Source organism: Paroedura picta, chromosome 6 (genome assembly GCF_049243985.1).
Source record: "Paroedura picta isolate Pp20150507F chromosome 6, Ppicta_v3.0, whole genome shotgun sequence".
NCBI classification, from domain to species: Eukaryota; Metazoa; Chordata; class Lepidosauria; order Squamata; family Gekkonidae; genus Paroedura; species Paroedura picta.
Genome location: NC_135374.1, coordinates 27,657,750 through 27,684,182, shown reverse-complemented (window position 1 = coordinate 27,684,182; position 26,433 = coordinate 27,657,750). Strand labels below are relative to the sequence as shown.

Sequence of the window (26,433 nt, the reverse complement as noted above, 5' to 3'; positions counted from 1 at the left end):
GATGCATAACAGAAACAGAAACAGTGTTAAGGGACAGGAAAAGAAACATTCAGTCACATATGAGTTTTCAGCCTGCAGAGACACCCCTCAGCCCACATGGAATGCCCCCTTTCCACCTGCCACCTTCTAAACTTCTGTATATCAAGTTCTGGGTTACACATCGGTCAGGCTGTCACACTCACCACCCATCTTGTCTCTTTTAGACTAAATAGACAGCCATTACCATTTCACATGTCAGGTCCTCTGTCTCACTCTCAGAGACAGCCACAGATGGGGTAGCCCAGCCCCCTTAATACCTGACCCTCACTCAAACCTCCACTGAATTATTGGGGTTGGAGCTCATACACTGATCCAGTTACATGTTGATACCATTCTATTCTCAAATAGAATAGCAAGATCTTTACTCTGTCTGTGTGTATATATATACTTCCCCTGAGACACAAAACCCATAGGGTTAGACAAAACAAGAATTAAAGTATAAAAAATGTATTTGTCTATAAGGTGCCACTGGACTCTAAGAAATTTGTTCTACTGCTTCAGCCCAACATAGCTACCCACTTGAATCTCAAAACAAGAACTGTTATTTATAATGTCAGCATAAGACTGAAGAAAGAATGATAGAGGTAACAAGCTTTCTTTTCTTTTGAACAATAATTCCCTACTCTCACAATTGTTGCAGCTGAATCCTTTCAGCCAGCTCTAACCAGCTAATCATTCTACCAGACCAGGGCTAGTCAAACTGTGGCCCTCCAGATGTCCATGGACTACAATTCCCAGAAGCCCCTGCCAGCATTCGCTGGCAGGGGCTTCTGAGAATTGTGGTCCATGGACATCTGGAGGGCCACAGTCTGAGTACCCCTGTACCAGACAAACCCCTTTCCCTCTCAACTCTCTGGCTGCCAACTCCCAATGGCTGTTCTCCAACTGTCTCTCCACAACATTCCATCAGTTCCCATTGGTTGCTCTTAGGGAGAGGTGGAACCTAACTTACACTATGTTATTTTCAGTCTGTCCCACCTCCATAAATATGATCTGAACACTTGCCATGAAATTCATGTTACATCAATTTAGAATAAGAGTTACTTTTTGTTGCTGTTGTTAGGTGCGAAGTCGTGTCCAACCCATCGTGACCCCATGGACAATGATCCTCCAGGCCTTCCTGTCTGCCACCATTCCCTGGAGTCCATTTAGTTTTTATAGCCCACTTTTAATTACCTGAATCTCAGAGCAGTTTACAATCACCTTCCCTTCTTCTTCCCACAACAGATACCCCATGTGGTAGGTGGGGCTGAGAGAGCTCTTACAGGGCTGCATGTATGAACAACTCGAAACAGCCAGTCTTAACCACTCCCTGAACAGGTTCTGAGAATTAGCACCATTTTTTTCTGAATTATATTTATTTCTACAGCATTTTTTTGCCCCGAAGTGGCTTACGACTTTGTTTTCCCTTCCTCTAATTTATCCGTTTGGAGACTCCTAGTAGAGAAAAGCGGCATATAGGAACTAACTCATCACCTACTCTCCCCTGAAGCTTCTCAAAAGGTTTGCGGGACCACTCGAGCATGCCCTTTGTATCAAAACTTTCCTTTCTAATACAAAGGCACACTGAGAACGGAACATTCCGCAGCACAGTGTTGAATTTCGCTCATGCTACATTTCACTGTTGAATCTCACAGCACATATGTTCCATGTATTGTTCTTATATTATTATGTAAACCACCCAGAGCCCCCGGGGAGGGCGGTATACAAACAAACAAACAAACAAACATTCCTAGCTGCACAGAGTGCTGGGTTTTTTTAAAAAATTGTATTTTAAGCACGGCTTTCTTCTTCAGGGGGATTTGCGGTCGTCCTTTCCAGCTACATGCAAGCAAAAAGAAGAGAAAAAAACAAAGATTCAGCACACGGTTCCTGTAACGCTCATAGCCATTAAACGAAGCCCCGAAGAAGCACCTAAGGCTAAGCGACACGAAAGCGACTTCCCAAGTTCGGCGCCTACAATTCCCAGAACGCCCGGGGACGGCGCCTTGCATCCTGGGAGCTGTAGTCCTGAACCCGCGCGTACAAAAACGGAGCGGGGCGTGGCTACCACGGTTGCTGTTTAATAGAAGTGCTCGGCACGCGGCCGCCCCTCTCAGGCAGGCAGGTGAGCCGTTTCGCTTTCTTGGCCCCTGGAAGCCGCCGCGGCCCGACGAAGGAAGAAGGGATGGAGGGAGGGAAGAGCTCCCAGCGGGCGAAGGGCTGAAGCCCTGCGAGGAGGCTTGGGGTCCGCCGGCCCTTTCCCGGCACGGGGCAGGTCCCCTTTGGAGGGGCTCCAGCGGCCGGGTCGGAGCTCCTTCCCCGGTGACGGCCGGGAGCTCGAGGGGGGCCGCGTGGTGGGGCGGTTGGGGCCTCGGCCTCCCAGCCCAGCTCAGCTCCCTATGGGGTTCCTTGGGGCCGGTCCGTGCAGCAAGGAGGCTGTCGTCAGGTTGAAGCGGAGGAACGGAGAGCCATGGGCTGGGAGAGAGAGGGGGGGAGGGTCCACTTTGACCACCAGCCGGGCTCTCTTGCGGATCTGGGGGTCACAGAAGTCATGGGGGATGTGAGCAGGACGGGAATGGGCTGGGACCGAGCCCAAAAGAAAAAGCTGGCTGGACCCAACCGCCTGTGTGCCTCGCCCTGAGTGCCTCGAAGGATTAAAAATATGTTAGTCACATACATTTTTGCTATATTAGGGCTGTTTTCAAAATCTAATTAGCGGTGAATTTGTTAATTGGGGGAAAAACTTAATCTGCTGTCCAGAATTATGAGAATAACATGGGAACTGTGTACATCAGCATTCCTGAGTTCCTCCAAAGGAGGATGGAATGGAAATATACAATTGGACTTTTAGATATAATATGGATCATAGTTATACCTGGCTAAGTGGATAGATTTCATTTTGTTTTGGATGGAATTGCATGATTCGTAGGTTATATATTTTTTTAATTTGTTTATTTTCTTGGATTTATATACCACCCTCCCATATGTTATTTAGTAATTGTGCAAGAGTCCTTTCTCTGTATTGCAGCTATGCTGAAAGAGGATTTCGTCTGTGACCATCCTGTGAGTTCATTGCATGGTCTGAATCCGAGACTCTTTGAGTACTTGCTTGGTGCTATGGTCACTGCACTCTGTGAATCAGCTCCCAACAGGTGTCATCTTTAAGATCAACAAAGGTGTGCACACACACAAAAGCTTACACCTTGAATAAAGCTCTGTTGGTCTTAAAGGTGCCCCTGGACTCAAAACTTTGTTCTCCTGCTTCAGACCAACATGGCTACCCACCTGAATCTATCCCAATAGTTTTCAGAATGCATGGGGACAGGGTTATCTTGTCACTAGCAGCTATGCATAAGAATTACTACTAAATTCTCACTTCTAAAAATAAGATATGGGGTTTTCAAGTTTGCTTTTATTTGCTTGACATCAGTACTACAAGCATGAGGCAAATTTTAGTTTTCAGCGATAAAAGAAGTCTTGGGGGCTTTGTTAGGTTTGTTCCAGGCTTTATTATGAATATTGAAGACTTTGAGCATCAGCCCAAAGGACTACCCATCTGGCATACTGAGATTCTCCTCTGTGCTTTCAGAGTACTGCTTTTTGAAGTTTAGAGGAAATTGCTGTAGAATCCCTGGTAGGAAGAAGCTGATTCTTACTTCAGAGAAAAAGTATCCTGCATCTCTGCCTCCTAGAAAAGATATAAGGAAGAAATAACAGGAAAAGAGGATCACTGGTTAGTGGCAGAGCTAGCTACCTTAAGAGAAAAGAATTAGCTAGAGATGATTGAACACAAATGCACCATCTGTACGTTTTTATTCAAACAGATTGAATTGCTGTGCCATAGTTTATTTTCATTTGGAAGACAAACATTCATGCTCCTGCACTAGGTGCCTGAACTGGCCAATTAATTACATTCAGTAATAATTTAAAAATTCTGTGTGACTATTCCCAGGCTTTTGGGGTGGTGCAGGGAGGCACAGGTGCAGTGAGGATGCTCTCAGCAGGCTGGGTTGGGATTGAATTTCCATGGCAAAAAGCAACATCTCCTTGTCTTTATTGAGTTTGCAAAGCTAAATAGCATTTAACTCCCACTGCATCCCAGGTAGGCCAGAGCACTCTCAGGTATGCAGTCTTGTTCCAAACATATTACCTGTTCAATCTCAGTTCATGGCTGCTTCCCAACTTTGCTGCACCACCATCTTAAGTGCCTGGCCCATTAATTGCCCTCATCTTTTTTTTCTGACCCTCCAGTCATCTAGCTGATGGTCCCAGTATGCCCTCAGTCCTAAACAGATTCCTTCCCCTCAAATGTGGCTGATACGTGCCACACCTATTCCCAGTCATAAGCACCCCTGGCCACATTTTTCCTATAGGGTGCCAGCTTATACCAGTCCAAAGCTTCACCATGTGTCCACCTTTCTTGTTATTGAGGTCTGGCCCCTCAGTCTCTCTCTCCCCTCCCCCCTGTCAGCTCCAATTCCCCCAGGTTGCCACTATTACATTTTTATGAGGGTCATCCTATATTCATGGTTGTCTTTTCAGAAAAATAAGTAAATTTTTGTGACTTTGTAAGTGAACTTAGAATTCCCAGATACTTTCAATATCTAACTTACTCTACTATTCTACTATTCCTACTTACCTGCGGGACTGTTTGGTTGCTTATACCCCCTGCTGGGCTCTCCGCTCTGCGGGTATGAATCTACTGTCTGACCCAGGCCCCCGGAACGTTCACCTGGCCAGGGCCAGGGCCTTTCTGGTTCTGGCCCCAACCTGGTGGAATGAGCTCCTGGAGGAGCTAAAGGCCTTGTCGGAACTACCATCTTTCCGCAGGGCCTGTAAGACAGAGCTCTTCCGCCAGGCGTATGGTTGAGGCCAGGGCAGAGCCTGGGTTCCATCCAAGACCCCTAATCCATCGGCCAGTTTTTTCTCTCCTCTCTCTCTTACGGAACTAACGTCTGACCTCTCTCTGAACAAGCGGGGAGAGTTACAGAATAGAATGCCATCTTTTTATAGTAATAACGAGTATTTATGGGGTTTTATTTGATTTTATTGTGATTTTATATTGTGAACTGCCGTGAGACCTTTTGGCAAATGGCGGTATATAAATCCAACTATAAATAAATACAATAAATAAATACTCCTTTTTTAAAGCTATGTGTAATTATTCAATTTTTTAAAATTAATTTTTTTCTTGGAAGTAATAATTTATTTCTTCAACTAACTAGGGATTATTCAATAACGGTAACTTTATTTCATCTTGACTCCAGAAGTATGAACTTGTGCCAGAGGTTAGGACCTGGGAGACCCAAGTTCAAATCCCCACCAGAGGTTTATCAGTGACCCTGGGCTAGTCACTGTTGCTATTAGCATAACCTGCCTCAGACGATTGTTAGGATGAAATGAAAGAGTGGATGCCATTTGTGTCAGAGTTTCTTGGATAAAGAGCAGGATAAAAATGTAAAGGATTGATGACCTTTAAATATTAAGATGTAAACATCTTGAAAATGTCTTTTTCTATGGGAAGAATAATTCAGGTGGGTAGCCATGTTGGTCTGAAGTAGCAGAACAAAGTACAAGTGCAATAGCACATTGGAGTCCAACCAAGTTTTATTCAAGGTGTGAACTATCGTATGCAGGCACACTTCCTCAGACAATTAAAAGGAACTCATTAGACTACATATATAAGGAAAGAGTAAGTTACCAGGACTCTTGTAATAATTATGCTCTACAACTGGGAATACATCTGTCATTAGTCACTACCCTTGACAGCCTTATTCCTTGGACTATGTTTTGGGAGATTAATACAAATGACTGATAACATTCTCAACTCAGCTTGTTGTTCTAGCAAGGCTTTTGAATCTGCTAAACAGCTTCATTATACTGCATGGATATTTTCATGATACTGTTTACTAATTTTCTGCTCATTTATTCTATATATGTATAGTGATTTCCATTTCATCATCTGAAGAAGTGTGCATGTACATGAAAGCATAACACCTTGAATAGAACTTTGTTGATCTTGCCCCAGGGGGATGAACCAGAACTAATGAGATGAAATTAATGCAAAAGAAATTCCATCTAAACATCCGGAAGAAGTTCCTGATAGTGAGAGCGGTTTCTAAGTGGAACTCGCTTCCTCGGGAGGTGGTGGGTTCTCCATCTTTGGAAATGTTTAAACAGAGGCTGGCTAGCCATCTGATGGAGAGGCTGATTCTGTGAAGGTTCAAGGTTATAATAGATGAGCAATAGGGTTGTGAGTGTCCTGCATAGTACAGGGGGTTGGACTAGATGACCCAGGATGTCCCTTCCACTCTTATTATTCTATGATTACAAAGGTGCCATTGAACTCAAAGTTAGTTATGGGAAAGAATAGATTGTATTAACGGCAAAATAAATACAGCTAAGTCATCTGGCTGTGGTAATCCAAAAACAGTGGTAGTCAATAAGTAAATCTATGTGAATTAAATATGGATGTGAAAGAAATTCACAATCCCACCACTTAGCGGTATATATTGCTTGTCTTAACACCAAATCCTTCTTTTCATACATGCACATTTTCTGTTATGGCTTGGGCATTCTGTTTAGTACCATTTACTTGGACTGGAATTGACTCTCCAGGAGCTCAGGAGATGTATTTTACAGCCATGTGACTTGAGATTGTTTAACTGGAGATGCAGGAATTAAATTTGAGATCTTCTATAGAAGAGGTGACAACCAATGAATGAGTTAATATGCCTAGTTATAGTTTAAATGCTGTTGTATCTGAGAAGAGATAAACTTTATGCAACCGCATTTTCACAAATTTGTGTTGTTTTTCTCATTTGCCTTGCAGATTGACAACTGGAAGAATGGATAAAGATTTACAGGGGATGGTTAAAATCTAAAACATTTGAATAATTGGCAGATCACATAACATGATAATATAAGATGCTTTAAAAAGATGCTACATACTACATTCGTCTGGCCAACACTAATGCTGACTTTAATGCTTACCCCTTTGAAATATGAACATGTACTGAAGAAAAAATTCTAGCACAGCTAAGTCTTGTGCATGGCCTTTGGAAGAAAAATGTCCCTTTCTCGAGTTGAAAATCCTTGCTTTCTTCTTTTCTTGGTAATCTTTCAAGCAATATTCATTTTGATCTTATATCGAGGTGGAGCTTCGAGTGTTTTTCGGGGGGTTTTAGATGTTCCTCAACCATTGGACTACTCAAAAACAGAAGATGTGTATACAAATCTCAGCTTGTTTATTCACTCTCCTGATAAGAAAACTATGCCGTATTGTACACCACAGTCACCAATATTTGGTATGTATACAATGAGAAAGATCTTTTTGCCCTTACAAATTGACCTGGGTCAATCCATCCTTATGATCTGATTAACATATATAAATCATTTACAGGTTGGGTAATCATATCCTGGCCCTGATTTAATTTGAGTTGCAAGCTTCTTTCTTCATAATTTTGTATATATTGCATGTTGAAATGATAGGATAACCTTCTGTCAATTGAAAATTATGTCCCTTTTTTTGCTTTGAGTCAACAGACAACATAACAAACAGTTGTTATGTTGGTTCATGTTTTCTCCTTGGCTGAGAGATAGTAGAGTCCTGTTACTTGTTTCATAGAGTCATTCTCTTGTGTACTTTGGGAGCTTCAGCTACTTTAGGGATTTTTTATTCGAAACTGCTTAAATTTCCAGTGGGCAAAAAAATGTTTCCCTATGTTATTTGAAAAGCTAGTTCTGGATGAAGAATTAATAGCAAATCCATAGTAAATGGAGATTAGTTGGTTACAGAATTGTCAGATGTTAACCAAAGTAGAATTATTTGGATTAGAATATGATTAAATTGACCTGTTTGGTAAGAGTAAAGCTATCAGTGTTTTTATATTATAACTCATTGCAATCCCTGGCATCACTTTCTTGGATTCCAAGATCTTTTCAGGGTTCGTTTGTTTGTATTGTAACAATGCTATTATGATAATCCAGCATTAAAATTGAATGTAGGTAATTGTGCTTACAAGTGCAGTTCAGGAAGTACTAGGAGGGAAAAACCTACTTTGGCACCTGCATTATTGGAGGATGTGGAATGAAGTCAGGTAATTAGGCCAGGAGCAATTTCAGTTTTATACTTTCTCAAAACTCTGGTGAGAGCCAGACATGGTTTGAAAAGGCCTGTTCTTGTGTGACAGGTTCAGCAAGTTCTTTGCCCTCCAAGCTGACTCCCTGGATGCATGCCATAGAAGATGTCAGGTGCTCTGACTTTCTGAGCAACCTATTCCTTGCCAAAAATTTTCCTGTGGTTTCCTAGGTCTTTGGAGAAATAATCCAAGGTTGTTTGGTAAACAAAGGTCTGTCTTCCAACCCTGTACTGCTTTGATATTAAAATGTTGTGAGCAAAGATTTAACTTCCTATTCTGAGCTAGCAAATTTTGAATGCACACACATGCATGTGAGCTTTTACAGATGGGCCTTTGAGAATCATTCTGCATCAGTCTGACAACAGATCTTTCAATTTCTTTTTTGCTTTTATTTTTGATGTTGAAGGAACATAACGTTTGACAGGTAGGCTTGTTTTTCTTCTTGTGCTTGCATTCCCTTATGTGTTAAACTTGCTCTAGAAGCCGCTGCCTTCTGCAGGAAGCAGCTGTCCCTGTATCAATTAACTCTCATTATTCAGTATGTTGACCTTGCTGTCCTGAGATGTATCAGTAACGTGTGTGAGTGCTACGAATTAGCATCCAGTGATTTCTAACAAGGCATCATGTGGCATTTTATATTCTTTGAAGGAAATACATTTTCAGCAACTAATTCTGATTAGTTTCAGGTGGGTAGCTGTGTTAGCCTACAGTAGCAGAAGCAGAAGCAGCAGCACAAAACTCGCATATTCCTAACCCACAAAATTTCCTGTGGTGTGGGCTCACTTAGTTATCTGTTGAAGTGAGCATAGATTCATAAAACCTAATACCCAAGAACTTTTTGTTGCACTCTAGGGTACTACTAGACTAAAATCTTGCTCTATGTCTGGGTAGTTGCATGACTTTGGATTTGTTCTCGCATTATTTATTTTGGCTCTTGCTTTTCATAATGTTTTGCAAACATCTAGTCTTGTGATGGATCCAGAGGTCTCCTTGTTCGAGGAGAAGGCACTTCTGCTCATGTAAGGGAAAAGTCTGACTTGTGCTGACTTTTGTTCCCTATGCAGAATAAAGTCTCCATACCTGGCCTCCAGATCTGCACAAATCCTGTAATCACAAAATTTTGATCTAGGGAATGATTGGTTGCAAATCTGGATGAAATCAGTTCCACCCAATTTCCATAACCTGAGAAACTCCAATGAGAGGTCCACAGGATTTGCCACAGAGAATATGAAAGACTGCTAATAGAGTATGAACAGGCTTTGGCAGTTGTGCAGACCTGTTGTTTAAATGGGGCAAAATACCAGGTTCTGAATGTGATTGTAGTGCAGCCCGCCAAACTATTTTTCATCTTTCACAAGAATGCAAGCGTCATGCTTTCCAGGGAGATGTGACAGAGCTCTTTGTACTCTCCCCAGCTGTGATTGAGTGGATTGAAAACTAAGGTATTAATACATAGGGGGAGTGTCTGTTTGAATAACCATTGTACTTACTTAGCTCCATATTTTATGTGTATCTGCCATATAATAAGTAATGTCCCATATTCACATTACATCTCACACTGCTCCACAGATTTCCTGATCACCATGAGAGCTGTGGGAGTAGGGAAGTACGCAAAGGGCTTCAGCAGAAAGGGAAGTTAGGACGCCCTGAGGCACAAGCAAAACTGAGCCTTAGCTCATCCAGATCCAGACTGTTCTTATTAATTCAGGATATAATACCCAATGATGAGTCAAGGTGTCCTGCAATTCTTGGAATAATGGACAGTTTCTTGATGACACAGGCAAGAGAAGTTCTGTGAACTCTTATGAAGAGTTATGGAGAATTTCAATGCCTGTAGAGATTGTGTGGTGACACTTCAGTTAGTCTTAATAAAGGGATTACACTTTGTAAATATATAAAGATTTGGTTTTGGAAACCTGGACTGTCTGTTTTGGGATGAGGATTTGGGATGGGACTTGATTTAGAGGGCTTTTCTGTCCTCAGACTACTAGAAAAAATTATCCCTTGTGGATCCTCTGGAATCTTTATGTAGTTTATCATCTATCTTAATCTCTGTTTTAGTTAATGCAAGAACTACCTCATTTCACCTCTGCCCTTTGCTTAACTGTGAGTTCTTATATTCTTAACTGCAGGTTGCTACTGTTTTCCCCAGAAGTTTTTGGCACATACTGAAGCCAGTTCTCCTGGCCACTCTCTCTTCTCCTAGCACCAGATATAGTAAATTGAGTCTACAGTACATCTCATGCAAGGTGCAGACAAGGAGCTTTAATATAATAGCCTGAAATATCTTTTTTCTTCTTCTTTTTATTTATTTTTAACATGTAAGATAAATGGCGGCGGTGGTGGGGAGGAATGAAATATATGCAATACTTCCTTGTCAATTTATTTTATTGTTGTTGTTAGTTATGAAGTCGTGTCCGACCCATCACGACCCCAAGGACAATGATCCTCCAGGCCTTCCTGTCCTCTACCATTCCCTGGAGTCCTTTTAAGCTCACACCGATTGCTTCTGTGACTCCATCCAGCCACCTCATTCTCTGTCCCCTTCTTCTTTTGCCCTCAATCGCTCCCAGCATTAGGCTCTTCTCCAGGGAGTCCTTCCTTCTCATGAGATGGCCAAAGTATTTGAGTTTCATCTTCAGGATCTGGCCTTCTAAGGAGCTGTCAGGGTTGATCTCCTATAGGACTGAACGGTTTGTTCACCTTACAGTCCAAGGAACTTTTTATTTATTTATTGCATGTATATACTGCCCTCCCTTGAGGTTCAGGATGCATAATTTATAGCTTGACCAGCATTTAAAATTGTACTGATATTTGTGTTATTTACAAGGGGGAAATGCCTTGGTTTTCTATAAGTGAGTTTGCAAATATACCCAATACTAAGGAGGGAGAGAGGGAGATGTAAACTGCTACACCCTTTGCCACTTTAACACTTGTACCATGGTTTTTGCCATTTGTGGAATGAAAAATTCAAATTGACTACAGAACAGATATGAATTGCTAGTATCTAATGCTGTAATTGCTTACATTGTAGGCATTCTGGGTGACTAAAACCTTGTTTTGAAAATTGTTTCATTTCTTCTAAGACAGAAAAGGTTTCATAGCTGTTACTTTTTTTAGTGCTCTCCAAAAAGTCCCTCGGGATTTTTTCCTGGAGTTGTAGGTTGTATAACTTATAACATAAATGCCTGCATGTATAGATACTTTGAAGTTTTAAATTCAGACAGCGGAATTATTTTGGAGTTGAATTTTAAGTGCTATTTTAGCCATGATTTTGAAATGCTGCCCTTCATTTCATATTCTGCAAGTGAAAGTGGTTTTCCCCTCTTCCCATGCAGTGTGCTGGGTCTCAAGGTTTCTTTTTCCCATCCTTTTAAAATTGTTCCATGCCTCAAGTTTCTGCATTGAAATATGAGCTACTAGCACTTTGCTCCCTATGGTAAAAAAAAAAAATAAATAATGTGAATCAAACTCTATCCCGCAAAGTGATTCGAAATATTTCTGCACTTATATTGTCCTCTTATAAGTTAGAAGTGGGAAATTACAGCATTTTGTGAGGCCTTCTTCTTGTGCCCTGGCCATCATTAGACCTTTGTAAGGACAGGAGCCACTCTTTGCTCTGTACAAGAATCAAGCTCTTACCTTCAACTGACTGCATTTTACCCCACTTTACTGTAAGCAAAATTGATTCTCATACCAGTTTCTTGCAACTAACTATGAACACAGAATATCATTTAATGACGTGTCGGTCTCTGCAAACTTCATGTGATGTCCTCGCTGCGCTACTTAAATGTCATCTTCAGTGACAATCTGGCATGGCTGCTCTCATGCAAGGAAGATCAGGATAGCAGAGAATTAGTCAGCGTAGGCTTTGTATCGTGCCCCTGGCACCCAGGATTCTCTTGATTGTGAAAATGGGACAGTTTAATTTAAAAATATTAATTGAAGCCCTGTGACCTCACAGACCTCAGGAAGCTGGACTGTATACTTAATAGCTCTTGGTATTCAAAGCAGTCTTCCACTGTAGCACGTTTCCTCCTTGAAGAAATATATATATATATATATATATATGGGAAAACATGCTGAAATTGAAAATATGCATGGATTTCATAAGAGAGCCTGAGGAAAAGAGTAGCCCCTTGCCTGGCTTCTCCTCTGTAATCTGAGCAGTTACACATGGGTTTTCTTTTCATTCTGTAACAGTGTTTTTCACATGTTTGTAAGAACCCTTCCTCAGAAGGAGGGTATTTATGACTAAATACCACCTGTTTGAGGAAAAGGTGTATCTCTCTGAATGTAAGCAGCTATTGCAAGCTTGTTGGTTGTCCCACTTGTCATGGTTGTCTTCTTGTTTTGTTCTATTCCCTGCCCCCACCCCATTTTCAAATGCAGTCGGACCCTTAAGAGTCACCTTTAATGTACTACCCAGTGAAAGAGCAATCATCAGCAAAAATCCTTATGTCCAGCCAGGTGGGCGCTACAGCCCTCCCCACTGCCTGGCTCGTTACAAAACGGCCATCATCATACCACACAGGAACCGTGAAAAAGAGCTGCGCCATTTGCTCTATTACCTCCATCCTTTCCTCCAACGTCAGCAGCTTCAGTACCGCATCTACTTGATTCACCAGGTAAACGAAGACCAAGGACACGTTGCTTGGCTCTTGCTGGGGAGTGTAGATGACTTTTGAATAAAATGTGCCATCCTAAAAGTCTTTGACGTATAGTGGGAGGGGGGGGAATGGACACCTCTTTTTGTGTGCATATGTACACAAGGCTATTCAGGAGCTTTATAAAGGCAAAAGCTGGTTTTATTTGCCACTTCTGCAGAGTGGAAAGATAAAATGTCAGAGATAATGCAGATTTACAAATGGCATGTGAGTTTTTCTTTAAATTAGTTTTACCAGGCAGGGAGAAATGCCATGAACTCAGATTAGTCCAAGATTTCAGCATGTATCTTACTGTGACAATTACATTTTCTACCCATGTGATGTTTGTGTTCCCCCCCCCCCTCTATTTCAAAACACATATCAGAAACTGCAGTAAAGAATGGACACTAGTTGGAAGGAAGCTTCCCCCCTTTAGATCTTAAAAAATGTGTTTTGTATGCATATGTGAAATTGAGGCTCTTGTTAGCAGCCTTGAGTAATTATCTCTATCAATGAGAGCTTCCCAATTTTGTGATGTCTTGCATGTCCTAAAGGAGGCTGAAATCTGAGCAAAATACTGGGTTAAGAGCTCTTCTTAGCCTCAGTCTGCTCCTATCGAGTTTTGTTCTTTATCCTTCATGTTCTCCTTTCACTGTTCATTGCTGCTTCTGTATACTTATTTCAACTTCCTTGGTCCTGAACTTCTCTCTATCCCAGGATCTCTTCCTAGGACTCTGTCTCATTCCTGTGTGAGGAAACCACATTCTGAGGTATTTCCCTCCTTTTGCAGAAGTTGGGCTACAACGTAATTTAATTTCCTCAGTAACAGGTTACTCCACGCTGTCACATAAGATCAGCCAATCAGGCCAGGTTATCGCTGCCACATGCACAATGTAGCCTTGATTTTACGAGATATTTGTCACGTCACTGTTGCATTCAGTAGTGAGTTTCGGATTCTCTTTACAGGCTGGAAACGGTCCATTCAACCAAGCAAAGCTCCTTAATATTGGCGTCCGTGAGGCCATGAAGGATGACGACTGGGACTGCCTGCTGCTCCATAATGTAGACCTTGTTCCAGAGAATGATTATAATCTCTATGTCTGTGATGAATACTACCCCAAACACATGTCCAGTGCCATAGACAAGTTACAGTACAGGTAATTTATTACAACAACAATTCTCAGTCATTTGGGTAAATATATTTAGTGCAAGGCAATGGCTTCCTCATACCAGGAGTAGCCTTAGCAAAGAAGAACGGATTTGTGCTTTGGTATGCCCTCCCATTTTCCCAATTGATACCTGGAAATCATTTCAATTACCTTTCATTTCAAATCCTTCCTTGGCCACCAGGAAGAGACATAGCGGGCCAATAACGTGAAATTTGGGAGAGGGGGTGTAAATCCGTACAGAATAGGAAAAACTCTTAAGTACAATTAGTCACTGTTAGAGTTTTAGATCCACTATATTAAAACCTTTTAACAGAATTGTGGTGAGCATGAGGAAGCACCTCTCAGTCAGTCACCGGGACATTAGCCAGACAGCTGGATGATGGGAACAGGTTTCTTATAGAACAATTAGGTTGGACACTTTCTCTCCATCTCTGTGATGGAAGCATCACCGCTCACAGGAGCTCTGTGGAAAAGTTGTAGCATGGTATTCTTCTGTTTGCCAGTCTTAACCATGTCAGTGTCTTGTGGGAGCTGGGGCTTTGATCCCCCAAAGTGATGCTGATTTTCATGGTGTTTCAAGACAGAGTGCTTGAGTGTGTTGTACAGCCACAACCATGCCAGATCTGTGTAAATATTTCCAACAGTGCAATGCAAAGATAGTTTGCAAAGTGCCTAAGATAAGGTTTTATTCTGCTTGCCTGCAGTTTGCCATATTGGTCCTTCTTTGGCGGAGTGTCTGCTTTAACCCCAGAGCATTACATGAAGATGAATGGGTTTCCAAATACCTACTGGGACCGTGGCGGTGAGCATGATGACATTGCTGAAAGGTACTACCTAAGGCCAGCCAGGAGAGGGCCCTTGAAAAATGTTAGGCCACGCTTTATTCTGACTCTGATGTAATAGCTGGTGGGAAACACGGGGCCATTTCGCACGGCTTCAAAATAGCACAATGGTTGCTAATTGAAAACGCTACTAATTTGCCTTAACGCACGACGTCGCAGACAATCTGCAACACTCAATCAGCAAAAAGCGCTTCGTTGTAGCGCTTTCAGGGGAATCCAGAAAAGTGGATTCACCCTCCGGATAGCGATACACTCCTGCAACCAATCTGCAACACTAGCGCTAAAGACCTGTGCGTTACCATTGTTGCGGGTTCTTCAAAGTCCCTCCTCCTGAGCCTGTCCTCCAAACTTCCGGCGAAGCGATCGCCATTTTTTTTTCTCCGAGCGAGCGGGGATAAACGCACCAGCGAGCCTCTTTCTGTTTAGAGGCTTCCCTGGCTTCAGTCCTTCACCTTTAGTCACTAAGCACAAACCACATAAAAGCCCGTTTGCTGAAATAAAGTCCCTTTATTTTTTACACATAATTCAGCCGAAAATCAGGCCCGTGAGAGGGGGGGGGATTTTTTTTTTATCACTCGAGGCAGCGTGCCAACGATCATACAATCAAACGACAGCTCACATTAGGCAGCTGGATGGGTCTCTCCGTTGCAACGAATCTACCTAGATTCGTTGCTATGGGTCTGTTCTTTTTTTTTAAACCTTTCTTAAAGGGAAAGGGGCTGTTTGGGAGCATGCTAACGGCTGCCCATTGGCTGCTTGACGGCCAGGGGCGGGACGAGCTTGGCAATAGCGCTTCCTTTCTAGCGATTTCTGCCGAGACCGGAAGCCTGTGGGAAACGCTAAAAAACGCAACTGATTCCACTACAAAGGCAGGTATGCATAACGACGAATTCCACTATTTTAAATGGCGATTTTTCATTCCGCAAACAATTTGCAACAAAGATCCCCGTGCGAAAAGGCCCACGGTGTTTGTCTGCTTTAGAAGAAGGCGGGAGAGCTGTCATTCTGTTGCTTATGCTGAATAGAGAGACAAGCAGGGTCAGCAGTTGTATAGGAAGGGCACCATTAGACAAGATATCTGAAATCTCAACTTGCATGTCATTAAAACTTTTCTAAAAAGCCCAAATTATATTGTGACTTCGGACATGGTGTTTTGTGCTTAAATCCTATGTTCGGTGTGGGAGGGTAGTAACCCATTTAAGAAACTTTTAAGAGGGAAAGACCACCGCCTGCATCTGTTTCATTTAGAGCAAAGGACCCCCTTTTCCTTCACAGCTACTGCCACATGCTACTGTCATTTTACCCAAAATAACTAAGCCATCCTGGTTAAACAAAGCAGTTGAAAGTGAGAGCATGTGGTAACACTAAGGAGGTTCAGGAGACACCACAATACGTCAGAGCATTATAGAGACGTGTCATTACAGGTGATACTTACCAGGGGTTTCATAAAGGGGGATAAAACATTATAAGAGCGCACCGTAAGGGAGTACCCAAGGAAGTGACTGCGTAGCAGAATTTCGTAGCAAATGTGGTTTGAACACTTGTCACTTTAACAAGAACCCTTTCTCCACTCTACAACTCTTTTGCACTCTAGATAAAGGATTTCCACCGACCCCCCCCCCATGAGCTCTAGAGGGGTCCATGGAATGTCCCCTTCTTCCTTAATGGACTTGGCCACAAATCAGGGAACTGCCCACCTCTGCCCAGAGGGCTTGATGGGTAGGCCATGTGTGTAACAATCATGTGTGGGGGAATCAGTTGTGGTATGAAGGGTTCAGGCTGTCTTCTCAGCTCCTGCCCTTCTTTCCAGTCCATGAAAGGCAGAGCCACTGTAGCAGAAGTAGGGAGGGAGCAAATGAAGGTGAAGGATTCATGTATTTATGTCACTTCCCAGGGCATGGCAGGGAGGCGTGGCCATTTGACATAACTTCCAGGGGTCCCTGAAGCCTGAAAAATTATTTCAGGGGTTCCTCCACAGTCAAAACGTTGAAAAAAGGCTGCTCTAGATGTAGTAGTGAGTAGTTCATGTTGTGCTTGGTTAATCAGTGCCATCTGAGGAAATTCACTATGTAGTTAATTAGTTGTAGACTTTTATGGCTGTCTTGAGTCTGTTTTTAAGAGGCTTCCACTAACTCCATTGGGTGCCAAAAGTGTAAAAATCAGCCACCCACTCCAGGGCTGCCGTCCAGAAAATTAAACTTCTGACTCTGTTACTTTTTAAAACAAAAAAGAATCCGTTTGCTGTGGATGCTTTTCGAAGCACAGAAGTTTCAAAAGCGGCTTGTGATAAGAGCAGCCGGAGGTGGCTGTTTTGAAACTCGAGATCACACCAGAGGGACTTTGGATTCAGGCTTGAGTAAGAGGATACTGAGTGACGCTACAAAGACATTGTTTCTTTCTGATGGTTTCATTAAAGATTAGCCGGTTGCTAGCTTGATTAAAAGCAACCAAAATTCATGCTGAGGCTGATCCACTGTTGTCACAGTAATCAAAACCTTGAAGGAACTGAACAGAATCTTTGCATGTTTTCCATTATTGGATGTTGTTGACAGATTATAAAAATATAAATGAAATGTTTTGTTCAAACAAAGGGAACCCTACCAAGTATTATGCTGCTGAGCTGGGAAAGGTGAATGAAAAAGCATGACACAAAAAAAGAATGTTAAAGTATGCAGCCTTTGAAATGGGCATTAACTCTTTATGTCAGGAAATATGCCCAGTTTGTTGTCACTTAGCAGAGCAGAAACCATGGCCTCTGTGCAGTCCCACATCTGTTGCAGGTATAGATGCAGCTCCACAAAGGACTAGAACTTGCAGCAAAGAATTCAAAGTAAAATTTCCTTCCTTTGTTCAAAGGAAAATCTTTGCCTCACTCCCCAAGCCTCAGATGGGAAGGGGGTCTGTCCTCCTCTGACCATGTTAGGAGCAGCTCCTTCTCTGGAGAAAGAGAGAAGGAGGTGTTTCTTTTTAAACAAATATTAGAATTGGTAATAGATTTTGGTCATCTTTCTCTTCCCCCCCCTTCAGGTGCCCCCCCCTTTATTCAGCAACATATGGCAGAGCAGCCTTTCATTAAACACTAGTGTAGGTGTGAGGGGGGCACTCACAGTGACAGACATAGTTTTTGTTTACTGTGGTTGGGTGATGTCCATAAAACTGATTACTGCCCTCATTACGTTCACCCAATGGCCAAAAAGAAAGGGTGTGAGCACTTTCCTTTGGGAAAAATTAGTACTGATAGGTTGAGTGGATTCAACTCTGCTTTAGGGTCTTGATTATCAATGCTGTCATCATCAGGAGCTTGAGATGTCATAACAGCTTCAACCTCTCAGGGTGTATTCTGTAGCTGTGTAAGACAACTCTGGAAAATAGAACAAAGGCCATTGAATTTAGTCTGGCCCTTTGATAGCATAGAGGTTTTTCTTCCAACATTTTTCTACCAACATTTGCTTATCTGTAATATTTGAGCCAGAAGTTTTCCAATTCCCTATATCTCGTTTTGGTCCTTTGTTGTTACAGGTCAAATTAATTCTGGAGCATTTGGGGGGGGGAGTTTCCCTTAGCTCAGCTTCTGTGTATTGATCTTTTCTGGTTGAGAGAGATCTCTTTGGCTGAACTGTCACTTCACTTTCCCATAGATGTCTGGCATAATTCTGTGTTATTCCTTTGATCACCAAGAGACTGTCCATTCCACTTGCATAGAGAGGAGGTGGTTTCAATATTGTCTTTTTTGCAAGATAACCACCTTGCTATCTTTCCTTTCACATCCTCAAGATGGGCCATTTCTTTGGCAGGGTTATATTTCTTGTGCTGCTCCTTACTCTGCCTCCGCTTCCCCTAAAATAATGATTTTTAAGGGAGTGCGTTTGAAACTTCAAGGAGCTGATTAAGAAGTCCGGTCAGCGTGCAGAAGATGAACAGCCCTTCCACATCCTATAGCAGCCTGTTCAAAAAGACCGTTCTTGAAACAAGGCTCCTTTTCTCCTCTTGGGCTGGATGCTAGCGGCAAAGGTTCATGCTGCAGTGCACTCTGCGTCACCACTGAAAGCTCACTGTGGGTTTTATGCTGAACAGATATGGACTTGAAGAAAAAGGTTTTCTCTTGTGCTGCTTCCTAAAGCAGCCCAAGGTCAGGGAATCATCATACCTGGTCTAATAACTGCCCCCTAATTTCCCCCCAAAGAGTCCAAACCTTTGCAGACCTTCAGGGTGCAGTGTAAGTCTGAGGAGATGTCTGTAGTCCTTCTGTTTTCCGGCAGAACTGAAATTAAGTCTTGCTTTGGCCATGTTGAGAAATCTTTGGAATCCTTTACTAATGCTCCCTTCCGATTTCTTCGTGTCAAAAGGATTAGGTTAGCAGGACTGAAAATAGTTCGGACCCCACTGCATCTTGGGCGTTACAGGATGATGGACCGTGGACAAATTTCTGCCTATGCTGAGAATGTTAAAAGGCAAGTGTGTGTGTGTGTGTGTGTGGGGGGGGGGGATTCCCCCTTGCCATGGTCACATTCACCTAGAACTAGTCTCCTGTTAGACAGGTCTGCTGATATATGTGGCAACCACATCAACTTTTTCCTACAGTTATCCTTAAATTATGGTGTTCATTTTACATGCTACAGGGGAGCAGCATTAAAGGGCTTGGAAGATCACTGGGTCTTCCCCGCCCCTTTTTTCCCCCTGGATGATCACCATCATAGTCACTGCATCCTTCCCACTTGCAACATGGAGTCTAGCACCTGCCAGGAAAAATGAGTCTTGGCAGCTGGCCCCTGTCTTTGTTAAATTTAATTGTTATTGTATGGGGGGGGGGTAAATTGTGGTTATTATTTTTTTAATTACTGTATTTTTTATGATTGTTAAGTCGCCAAGAGTGGAGACCAATAAATATCTAAATAAATAAATAAATAAAATACATAACTATTCTTTCCAGCGGGAGAGAGAAGTCTTTAAAGTCACTCAGCTAGTTTTAGGGCACCGTAGGGTTCTGCACGTGAGTGGCTTTTGCCTACCACTTGACTTCCCCGGGGAAAATATCTTTGGGGGCTTCATGTACCCGACAAGCTGGTTTGTGGGAAACAAGGCATTAAGATTCACACCTTTCTCTTTTTCTTTTCCTCAGGCCTGCTGTATTACACACTAGAACAACATGGAAAGATGATGGAATGAATTCTCTAGAGTTCAAAGTCGTGGCCAAGAAGCAGCCTCCTCTTTATACTAACATTACTGTGGATATTGGGGACCCGCCAATGCTGCCGTCGCTGAACAAAGGAGAGTGAAGCTTGAGATTGGGACAATATCTGGCTGCTTGGTCATGCCTGCAAACACAAAAGTTATGAAAGCGGATTTCTTCACACTGAACTTCTGTTCACAAGACGGAAATGAGAAGTGGCCAGGAATGGCAACTACAGCTATCAGCTGCTCTGTGAAAAACACTCAAGCATTGTGAAGTGTCATGACTACTGAGGCTCCGCACTCTTCTCTCACTACTTGTACAGCTCTCCTTCTCCAAAAGCACCGTAGAGCATCCAAGCAGCTACACTGTGAAGTGGGTACTTCAGATTACTGTATCCTTTCCACAACTACCTGAGCTGAGAGTAAGATGCTCTTGCCTGCTTGACCTAGAGTAGGAATGTTTTGTTTTTGAGAAGGCTTGCCGGTTAGACAGCCTGTTCTTCTGCACCTTAGTGCCAAGGCTTTAAGGCTGCAGTTAAGTGTTACTATATTCAAAGTGTTAACATTTATTTTTTTAAAAACCCAACCCAATGAAATCAAGCATCTACATAGCGTTATGAAAATGAAAAAGTATATATATATATGTAGTGTTACGAAAAAGTTGAAAAGCAGTGTTTGTAGTAATGTTCCTAAAAAGTTATTTGCACTGTTTCTTTTCACGATTCAGCAGACTCGGTCTGTCCCCAACACCCAACTACCTCCAGAAAGCAACTGCTCACACCCAGTATAGTCACCTTGGGAGTACATCTGAAAACTTCCTGTGACAAGCCATCTGGCAGCATTATATGACTGTTTGCCCCCATAAATTATATATTGCAGCACTTCTGTTGCCAGCTGCTGAGGATTTTGTGAACACCTATAAGATGGTATGTTTATGTACTGCAGTTTCAGAAGAACATGTAGAGAAATGTCAGGTTTTTTTCCTAAGGGATTTTCTAGAGCAGGGGTAGTCAACCTGTGGTCTTCCAGATGCCCATGGACTACAATTCCCATGAGCCCTTGCCAGCAAATGCTGGCAGGGGCTCATGGGAATTGTAGTCCATGGACATCTGGAGGACCACAGGTTGACTACCCCTGCTCTAGAGGACATTACGAAGGTGAGAATTAACGTATAGCCTACTGTAAACAGTGGGAGACTGAACATGTTGTGTTTCAATCTAAAGCAAGAGGGGGGTATTTGCACTGTACACTCAAGAGTTGTCCAGACTTCATGGTGTTACTGAGAATGTGGCAGGCTCAAAACCACTTCTTCCACATGCAAACAGACTTTTTTCTCTCTGTCATATTTAAACCTCTCAATGTATTTACTTGCACTTGTGTTCAAAGCTTGTTCTCTGTATTACAGTGAAAATTAGATATTAACCAAGGAGTTTTTAAAAAACTGGCGACAAATTAAGAACCACAGGTTCAACTGTAATACAAATAAAATAAGCAGGTTTAAACCGGTATGTTTTTCCCTTTTTCAGTTTATCATGGGTTTGTTGATTTCAGTTGCAAGCAGAGTAAAATGTAATGTGAGAAACTAAAAGTAAAGTTGGAAATGGTTTACTGCTTAACAATGGCAGCGAGATATTTTTTTTACAATGCAAACTGTTGCAACACTAGTGAAGTGCTCATGTGGATTTGACAGGTTCTAAAAAAAAAAAAAAACAGCAACCCAGAACTGGCTTGTTTTAAAAAGCAAGTATACTAAAAGCAGACAGTCATAATCATCCCTTAATGATTTCTGCTCAATTGTCAAGGGCACTTCTCTCTTGTGAAGTGATTGCCATCATTTGTGCAGGTTGTACAATGCAGAAACATCTACACTTCACGCTTGTAAATGGTATAAACAAACATCTCTGCCTTTCCCTTACTAATATGTGAAAAGTGCAGTTCTAATGCTAGAGTTCTCTAGTCTGGGCCCCCGGGCTCGCACTGGAAGTAGCCTCCAATGATATGCCTTAAATACTTCTCTGTTGACTATCTGCCTGATGTAAAAACCCTGCAATGTGTTCAGTTCATTCTCCTCAACAAAACAGGTGACACTTTTAACATTAAGTGCTGGGAGGGGCCGTGGCTAAGTGGTAGGGCATCTGCTTTGCATGCAGAAGAACCCACGTTCAAGGCAGTGAAGATAGTCACCGACTCCCCAATGCATAGTCTCTTTCACCACCTCTGACCACATGGATATTTCATTCGTATTTGCTCAGTTCCCACTGATCTCGTATATATGACATCTCCACTTAGATACTGTTAGTCAAAATTAACTACAGAATTCAGTGGGCTTATTTGAGCACCTATTAGCTGACAAGTAACTGGATAGTATAACAGACTGTAGAGATTTTATTTGAGAGAGTTAAACTCTCCCACATCCTTACAGAGGCTGTTACATGATGCTGTCCTGTATCTCCCACTCAACCATTGACGTCTTGTTCAACTGGCTGCAGAAAACCCAGTTTGCCGCATGGTTAATCTGATTTAGAAAAAGGGTTATGTTGGGGGTGAAAAAGCCCTTTGTCTTTGCATCATTGAAAGATGGTGCTGTGTCATCCCTGTATTCCAGTTCCTACTTTTAAAAAAGGTAGAAGTTCAGTATCGGTTAACCAATATTCCCCCCAGGGGAAGGGGTAATGTTTTGTCCTGGAAGAAAAAGACAGTTCCATGTAGACATTCTCCCAAGTCAACCTTAATCACCAGTGCTGTCCTGAAGTCCAAGACAATTTGCTGCAAAACTACCCAGAATGTGGACATTACTCTGTAATGTAGTTCCTACTGGGAAATCTCTGACAAAACAGCCTTTAAAAACCCTGAAGTTCTGCTGACTTGGAAATTCTTTTCCATTCCCACCACATTCACTGTTGCAAGAGAGACTGTTACGATGTCTTGACTGGCATGCCAAAATCCACAGTGATGTTGGTGTACAAAGGATTGTATTCCACTGAGAGCAGCTTATAAGCACAGGAATTTAGACCATCTGTTTTCCATACTCGAGGTACCTGACGCAAGAGATGCATCCTGAGCAAATTGGGAGGGGGGGGGGGGAGAGAGAGAAAAGACAAGTTGAAGACTGAAGCATTTTTAGAACTATGGAAGCAGAGAAGGCTAAATTCTAATCACAGAATGTGCATTAAACTGCAACTTGAAAGGCAACTGACTCCTTTTCTTCACAGGTTTAGGTCTTACCCTTTAAAATGTGCTGACATGGTGGTTTGCCTTGCTCTTCTTTGACTATACATAACATTCCTCCAGTTCCCCCTTCCACATATTCATAATCAAATAAAAGGGCAGGAGTTATGGTCTGATGGTGAAAGTACATGCTTTGCATGCTTAGGAAGGTCACAGGTTAAATCTCTGAATCAAAGATTTCAGACAGAGGCTACAGGAGACCCTGTAATGTAATGTAGGGACCAACAGTTCGACAGGACCATGCCTTGCTCTAACCCACCTCTGTCCGTTTGCCTCATTGCCTCTGTCTCTTGTGTGGAAGATCATGGTGTACTTGGCTACGTTAGGGGATGGTCGGATCACTTTCCACCTCTGCATTTCAACCCTGAAAACAAAGCAGCAGTGAGTGAGCAGGAACCATAAGCATGCCACACAGATAATGGAAAGGAGTTTGGGGGGGGGGGGGCTCATGAAGTAGGAACTGAACCGTGAGCTACTGCCAAAGTTAATACTCATTAGGGACTCCACCGCACATGGCCCTCCAGAGCGACAAGTGCTACGGCCTGCTATTTTCTGATGGAGGGTAAGCAAGGAGCGGAGGCTTTGTACAGAGGCTTTCTGCTTCCACCTCTGCATTTGGACAGGTGACATCAGAAGAAGAAGAGTTGGTTCTTATATGCCACTTTTCCCTACCCGAAGGAGGCTCAAAGCGGCTTACAGTTGCCTTCCCTTTCCTCTCCCTGCAACAGACACCCTGTGGGGTGGGTGAGGATGAGAGAGCCCTGATATCACTGCTCAGTCAGAACAGCTTTATCAGCGCTGTGGGGATGCTCAAGGTCACCCAGCTGGCTGCATGTGGGGGAGTGCAGAATCGAACCTGGCATGCCAGATTAGAAGTCTGCACTCCTAACCACTACACCAAACTGGCTCTCAACTTTCACAGGGTCCTTTAATGGCTGGGCCCATCTATTTGTGCCTTGTGGATTCATTCAGTGCTGCCAATTGGGCTAAGCCACCATCATCACATCGACATAAAGACAATTTGCAGTTCAGCACTTTGCACATAAATTAGGTACTACCATCATTTCCTGTTCCATGTTTTATATTTACACCTTGAATCAAAGAGTTGGAAGGGACCTCCAGGGTCATCTAGTCCAATCCCCTGCACAATACAGGAACTCACAATCACCTGCCTACCTACAGTGACTCCAGTTTCATGCCCAAGTGATACCCCCCTCACCAAAGATCTCCAGAATCCAGCCTAACCTGGAAATTCACCTACCATCCCACAGTGGCGATTAGCAATTCCCTGGGTATGCAAGGAAGGGCCACCAGAGACAAACACTCGCATATCCCTTCCTGCCCACCCACTCACAATCTACCTTACAATCCACAGCCATACTTCACACCTAAGCGTGCACTATTAAGAATCTGTCCCCTTTAATTAAATTTAATTTTGAACACACAAATTTAGATAGGGGAGGTTTCACAGAAGTGCTTGAATGGGAAGGGGTTCTTGGATAGGATAACCTTCCTGGGCACCGATCTGTGCCTCTTCATTGTTTCCCAATGCAAAAGCAACGGTAGCAATACAAAAGCCAGAGACATAAAAACCCCAGCAGAACTTTTAGAGGATTGCATTTAGCTGAAATGCGAAGGTCTGAGCGGTGGTTAATATCCTGTAGTTCTCAGAACAATTAACACATTCTTAAGCTTTGGTCACAGAATATCCCTCTGGGCTGACGGGGAAATGGGCAATGAAACAAGTTATTCCTTAATGCAACTACCTCTCAACAAGTTCCTTGTTTGCCTATTTTCCTTGGTCCACACCCTGAGCAAAAGGAACAGACTCACGCTGTCTGTGCAAGGGCACGTTCTACCAGCTCTAGGAAATGCACACTCCAGGAAGGAGTGCTTTCTAAGTCTCCCAGGTGCCTGCCTTCTTTACCAGAGAGGAGTTACAATTTCCCTCCAGAGTGGACAAGGAGCATTCTGAGGGCCATTCCGCACCAGGATCTATATAGCAAATTGGTTGCAGAACGAAAAAACGCCATTTTAAATAGTGGAATTCGTCGTTATGCATACCTGCCATTGTAGTGGAATCCAGTTGCGTTTCTATCGTTTCCCACAGGGTTCCGGTCTCAGCAAAAATCGCTAGCCAGGAAGCGATATTGCCGAGCTTTATCCCGCCCCTGGCCGTTATCATGCTCCCAAAAAGCCCCTTTCCCTTTAAGGAAGGTTTAAAAAAAAAAAAACACGTTGCAACGAATCTGCGTTGATTCGTTGCAACAGAGAGACCCATCTAGCTAGCAGGTGGTGTTTGAGCTGCCGTTTCATCGTTGCCACGCTCCCCCCGAGTGAAAAAAAAACACCCCCCCGCACAGGCGCGATTTTCGGCCAAAAATACAGTGAAAAATAGGGTAAATAAACCAGCAAACGGGGCTGTGTGTTGCTTCGTGCTTGGTGACTTAAAACAGCTCTGCAGCCAGGGAAGCCTCGCTGGGTGAATGAAAGCTCGCCGGTGCGTTGATCTCCTCTCGCTCAGAAAAAAAAATGGTGATCGCTTCGCCGGAAGATCAGAGGAGAGAGACAGGGGGAGGGACTTTGCAGAAACCACAACAATGGTAACTCACAGAACTTTCCCGCTAGTGTTGCAGATTGGTTGCAAGAGTGTAGCGCTTTCCGGAGGGTGTATCCACTTTTGGGATTTCACTGAAAGCGCTACAACGAAGCGCTTTTCGCGGATCGGTTTCAGGAGTGTTGCAGATTGTCAATGAAGTTGTGCAAAACAGTAGCAGTTTCAATTTGTAACCATTGTGCTATTTTGAACGAGTGCTGAAGACCCCTGAGTTTCCCCAGCGAGATTTAGGGAAGAAGAGAAGGACTCTCCCTTCTGGTAGGGACAATTTCTCCATGAAGCCCATGGCCTCTTTCCAGAAGACCATATGCCAAAGATATCAACAAGGGAAGAAGGGCCGTGGGGACCAGGAAGCTTGAGAAAACCAGCAAAATTACTGATCTCATAGCCAACGGTTCATTTCAGGGTGAAGGGAAATGACTAATACACATGATCTCACACATGAACCCTGAGCTCTCAAAAATTGGGGAAGGCAAGACAAAGGTGTGGAAAGCAGGCCCTAAATCATGGCATGGCTAAGTAGCCCCTCTTTTGTTCAACATGCTCCAGAGACTTCATTCATCCCAAAGTGGTATTTCCACTCTTAGGAGGTGACTG

At 43.0% G+C, this 26,433-nt stretch overlaps 2 protein-coding genes across 6 annotated transcripts in view; one reads left to right on the top strand and one right to left on the bottom strand.

Moving 5' to 3' along the window:
* The first annotated feature begins 2,039 nt into the window (after nucleotides 1-2,039).
* On the top strand, nucleotides 2,040-21,497 carry LOC143839630 (beta-1,4-galactosyltransferase 3-like). 3 transcript variants are annotated; one of them, XM_077341905.1, is made up of 7 exons: nucleotides 2,040-2,146; nucleotides 6,854-7,328; nucleotides 12,555-12,790; nucleotides 13,775-13,965; nucleotides 14,682-14,804; nucleotides 19,166-19,270; nucleotides 19,939-21,497. In XM_077341905.1, the coding sequence occupies exons 2-7, from the start codon at nucleotides 7,073-7,075 to the stop codon at nucleotides 20,093-20,095; spliced, it is 1,068 nt and encodes a 355-aa protein (XP_077198020.1). In that variant the 5' UTR covers nucleotides 2,040-2,146; nucleotides 6,854-7,072; the 3' UTR covers nucleotides 20,096-21,497. The 3 variants fall into 3 exon arrangements, with proteins under 3 accessions (XP_077198020.1, XP_077198021.1, XP_077198022.1); XM_077341906.1 differs by lacking the exon at nucleotides 2,040-2,146 and adding an exon at nucleotides 2,166-2,685; XM_077341907.1 differs by lacking the exon at nucleotides 2,040-2,146 and adding an exon at nucleotides 3,050-3,084.
* An 856-nt stretch (nucleotides 21,498-22,353) lies between these two features.
* B4GALT4 (beta-1,4-galactosyltransferase 4) overlaps nucleotides 22,354-26,433 on the bottom strand; it is a 41,217-nt gene continuing 37,137 nt past the window's right edge. For all 3 annotated transcript variants that reach the window (XM_077341901.1, XM_077341904.1, XM_077341902.1), the window contains 2 exons: nucleotides 23,479-23,583; nucleotides 22,354-23,048 (listed from right to left, as the gene is read on the bottom strand). In XM_077341901.1, coding sequence (XP_077198016.1) covers nucleotides 22,907-23,048; nucleotides 23,479-23,583 — 247 coding nt within the window. In that variant the 3' untranslated portion in view covers nucleotides 22,354-22,906. The remainder of the gene's footprint in view (nucleotides 23,049-23,478; nucleotides 23,584-26,433) is intronic.

Excerpts from the sequence above, each read along its gene's own strand:
- LOC143839630 (XM_077341905.1), top strand. The coding sequence starts at position 7,073 with ATGGCCTTTGGAAGAAAAATGTCCCTTTCTCGAGTTGAAAATCCTTGC. Across the intron at positions 7,329-12,554 it reads ACCACAGTCACCAATATTTG|TCGGACCCTTAAGAGTCACC; the intron begins GTATGTATACAA and ends TTTCAAATGCAG. Across the intron at positions 12,791-13,774 it reads GCATCTACTTGATTCACCAG|GCTGGAAACGGTCCATTCAA; the intron begins GTAAACGAAGAC and ends TTCTCTTTACAG.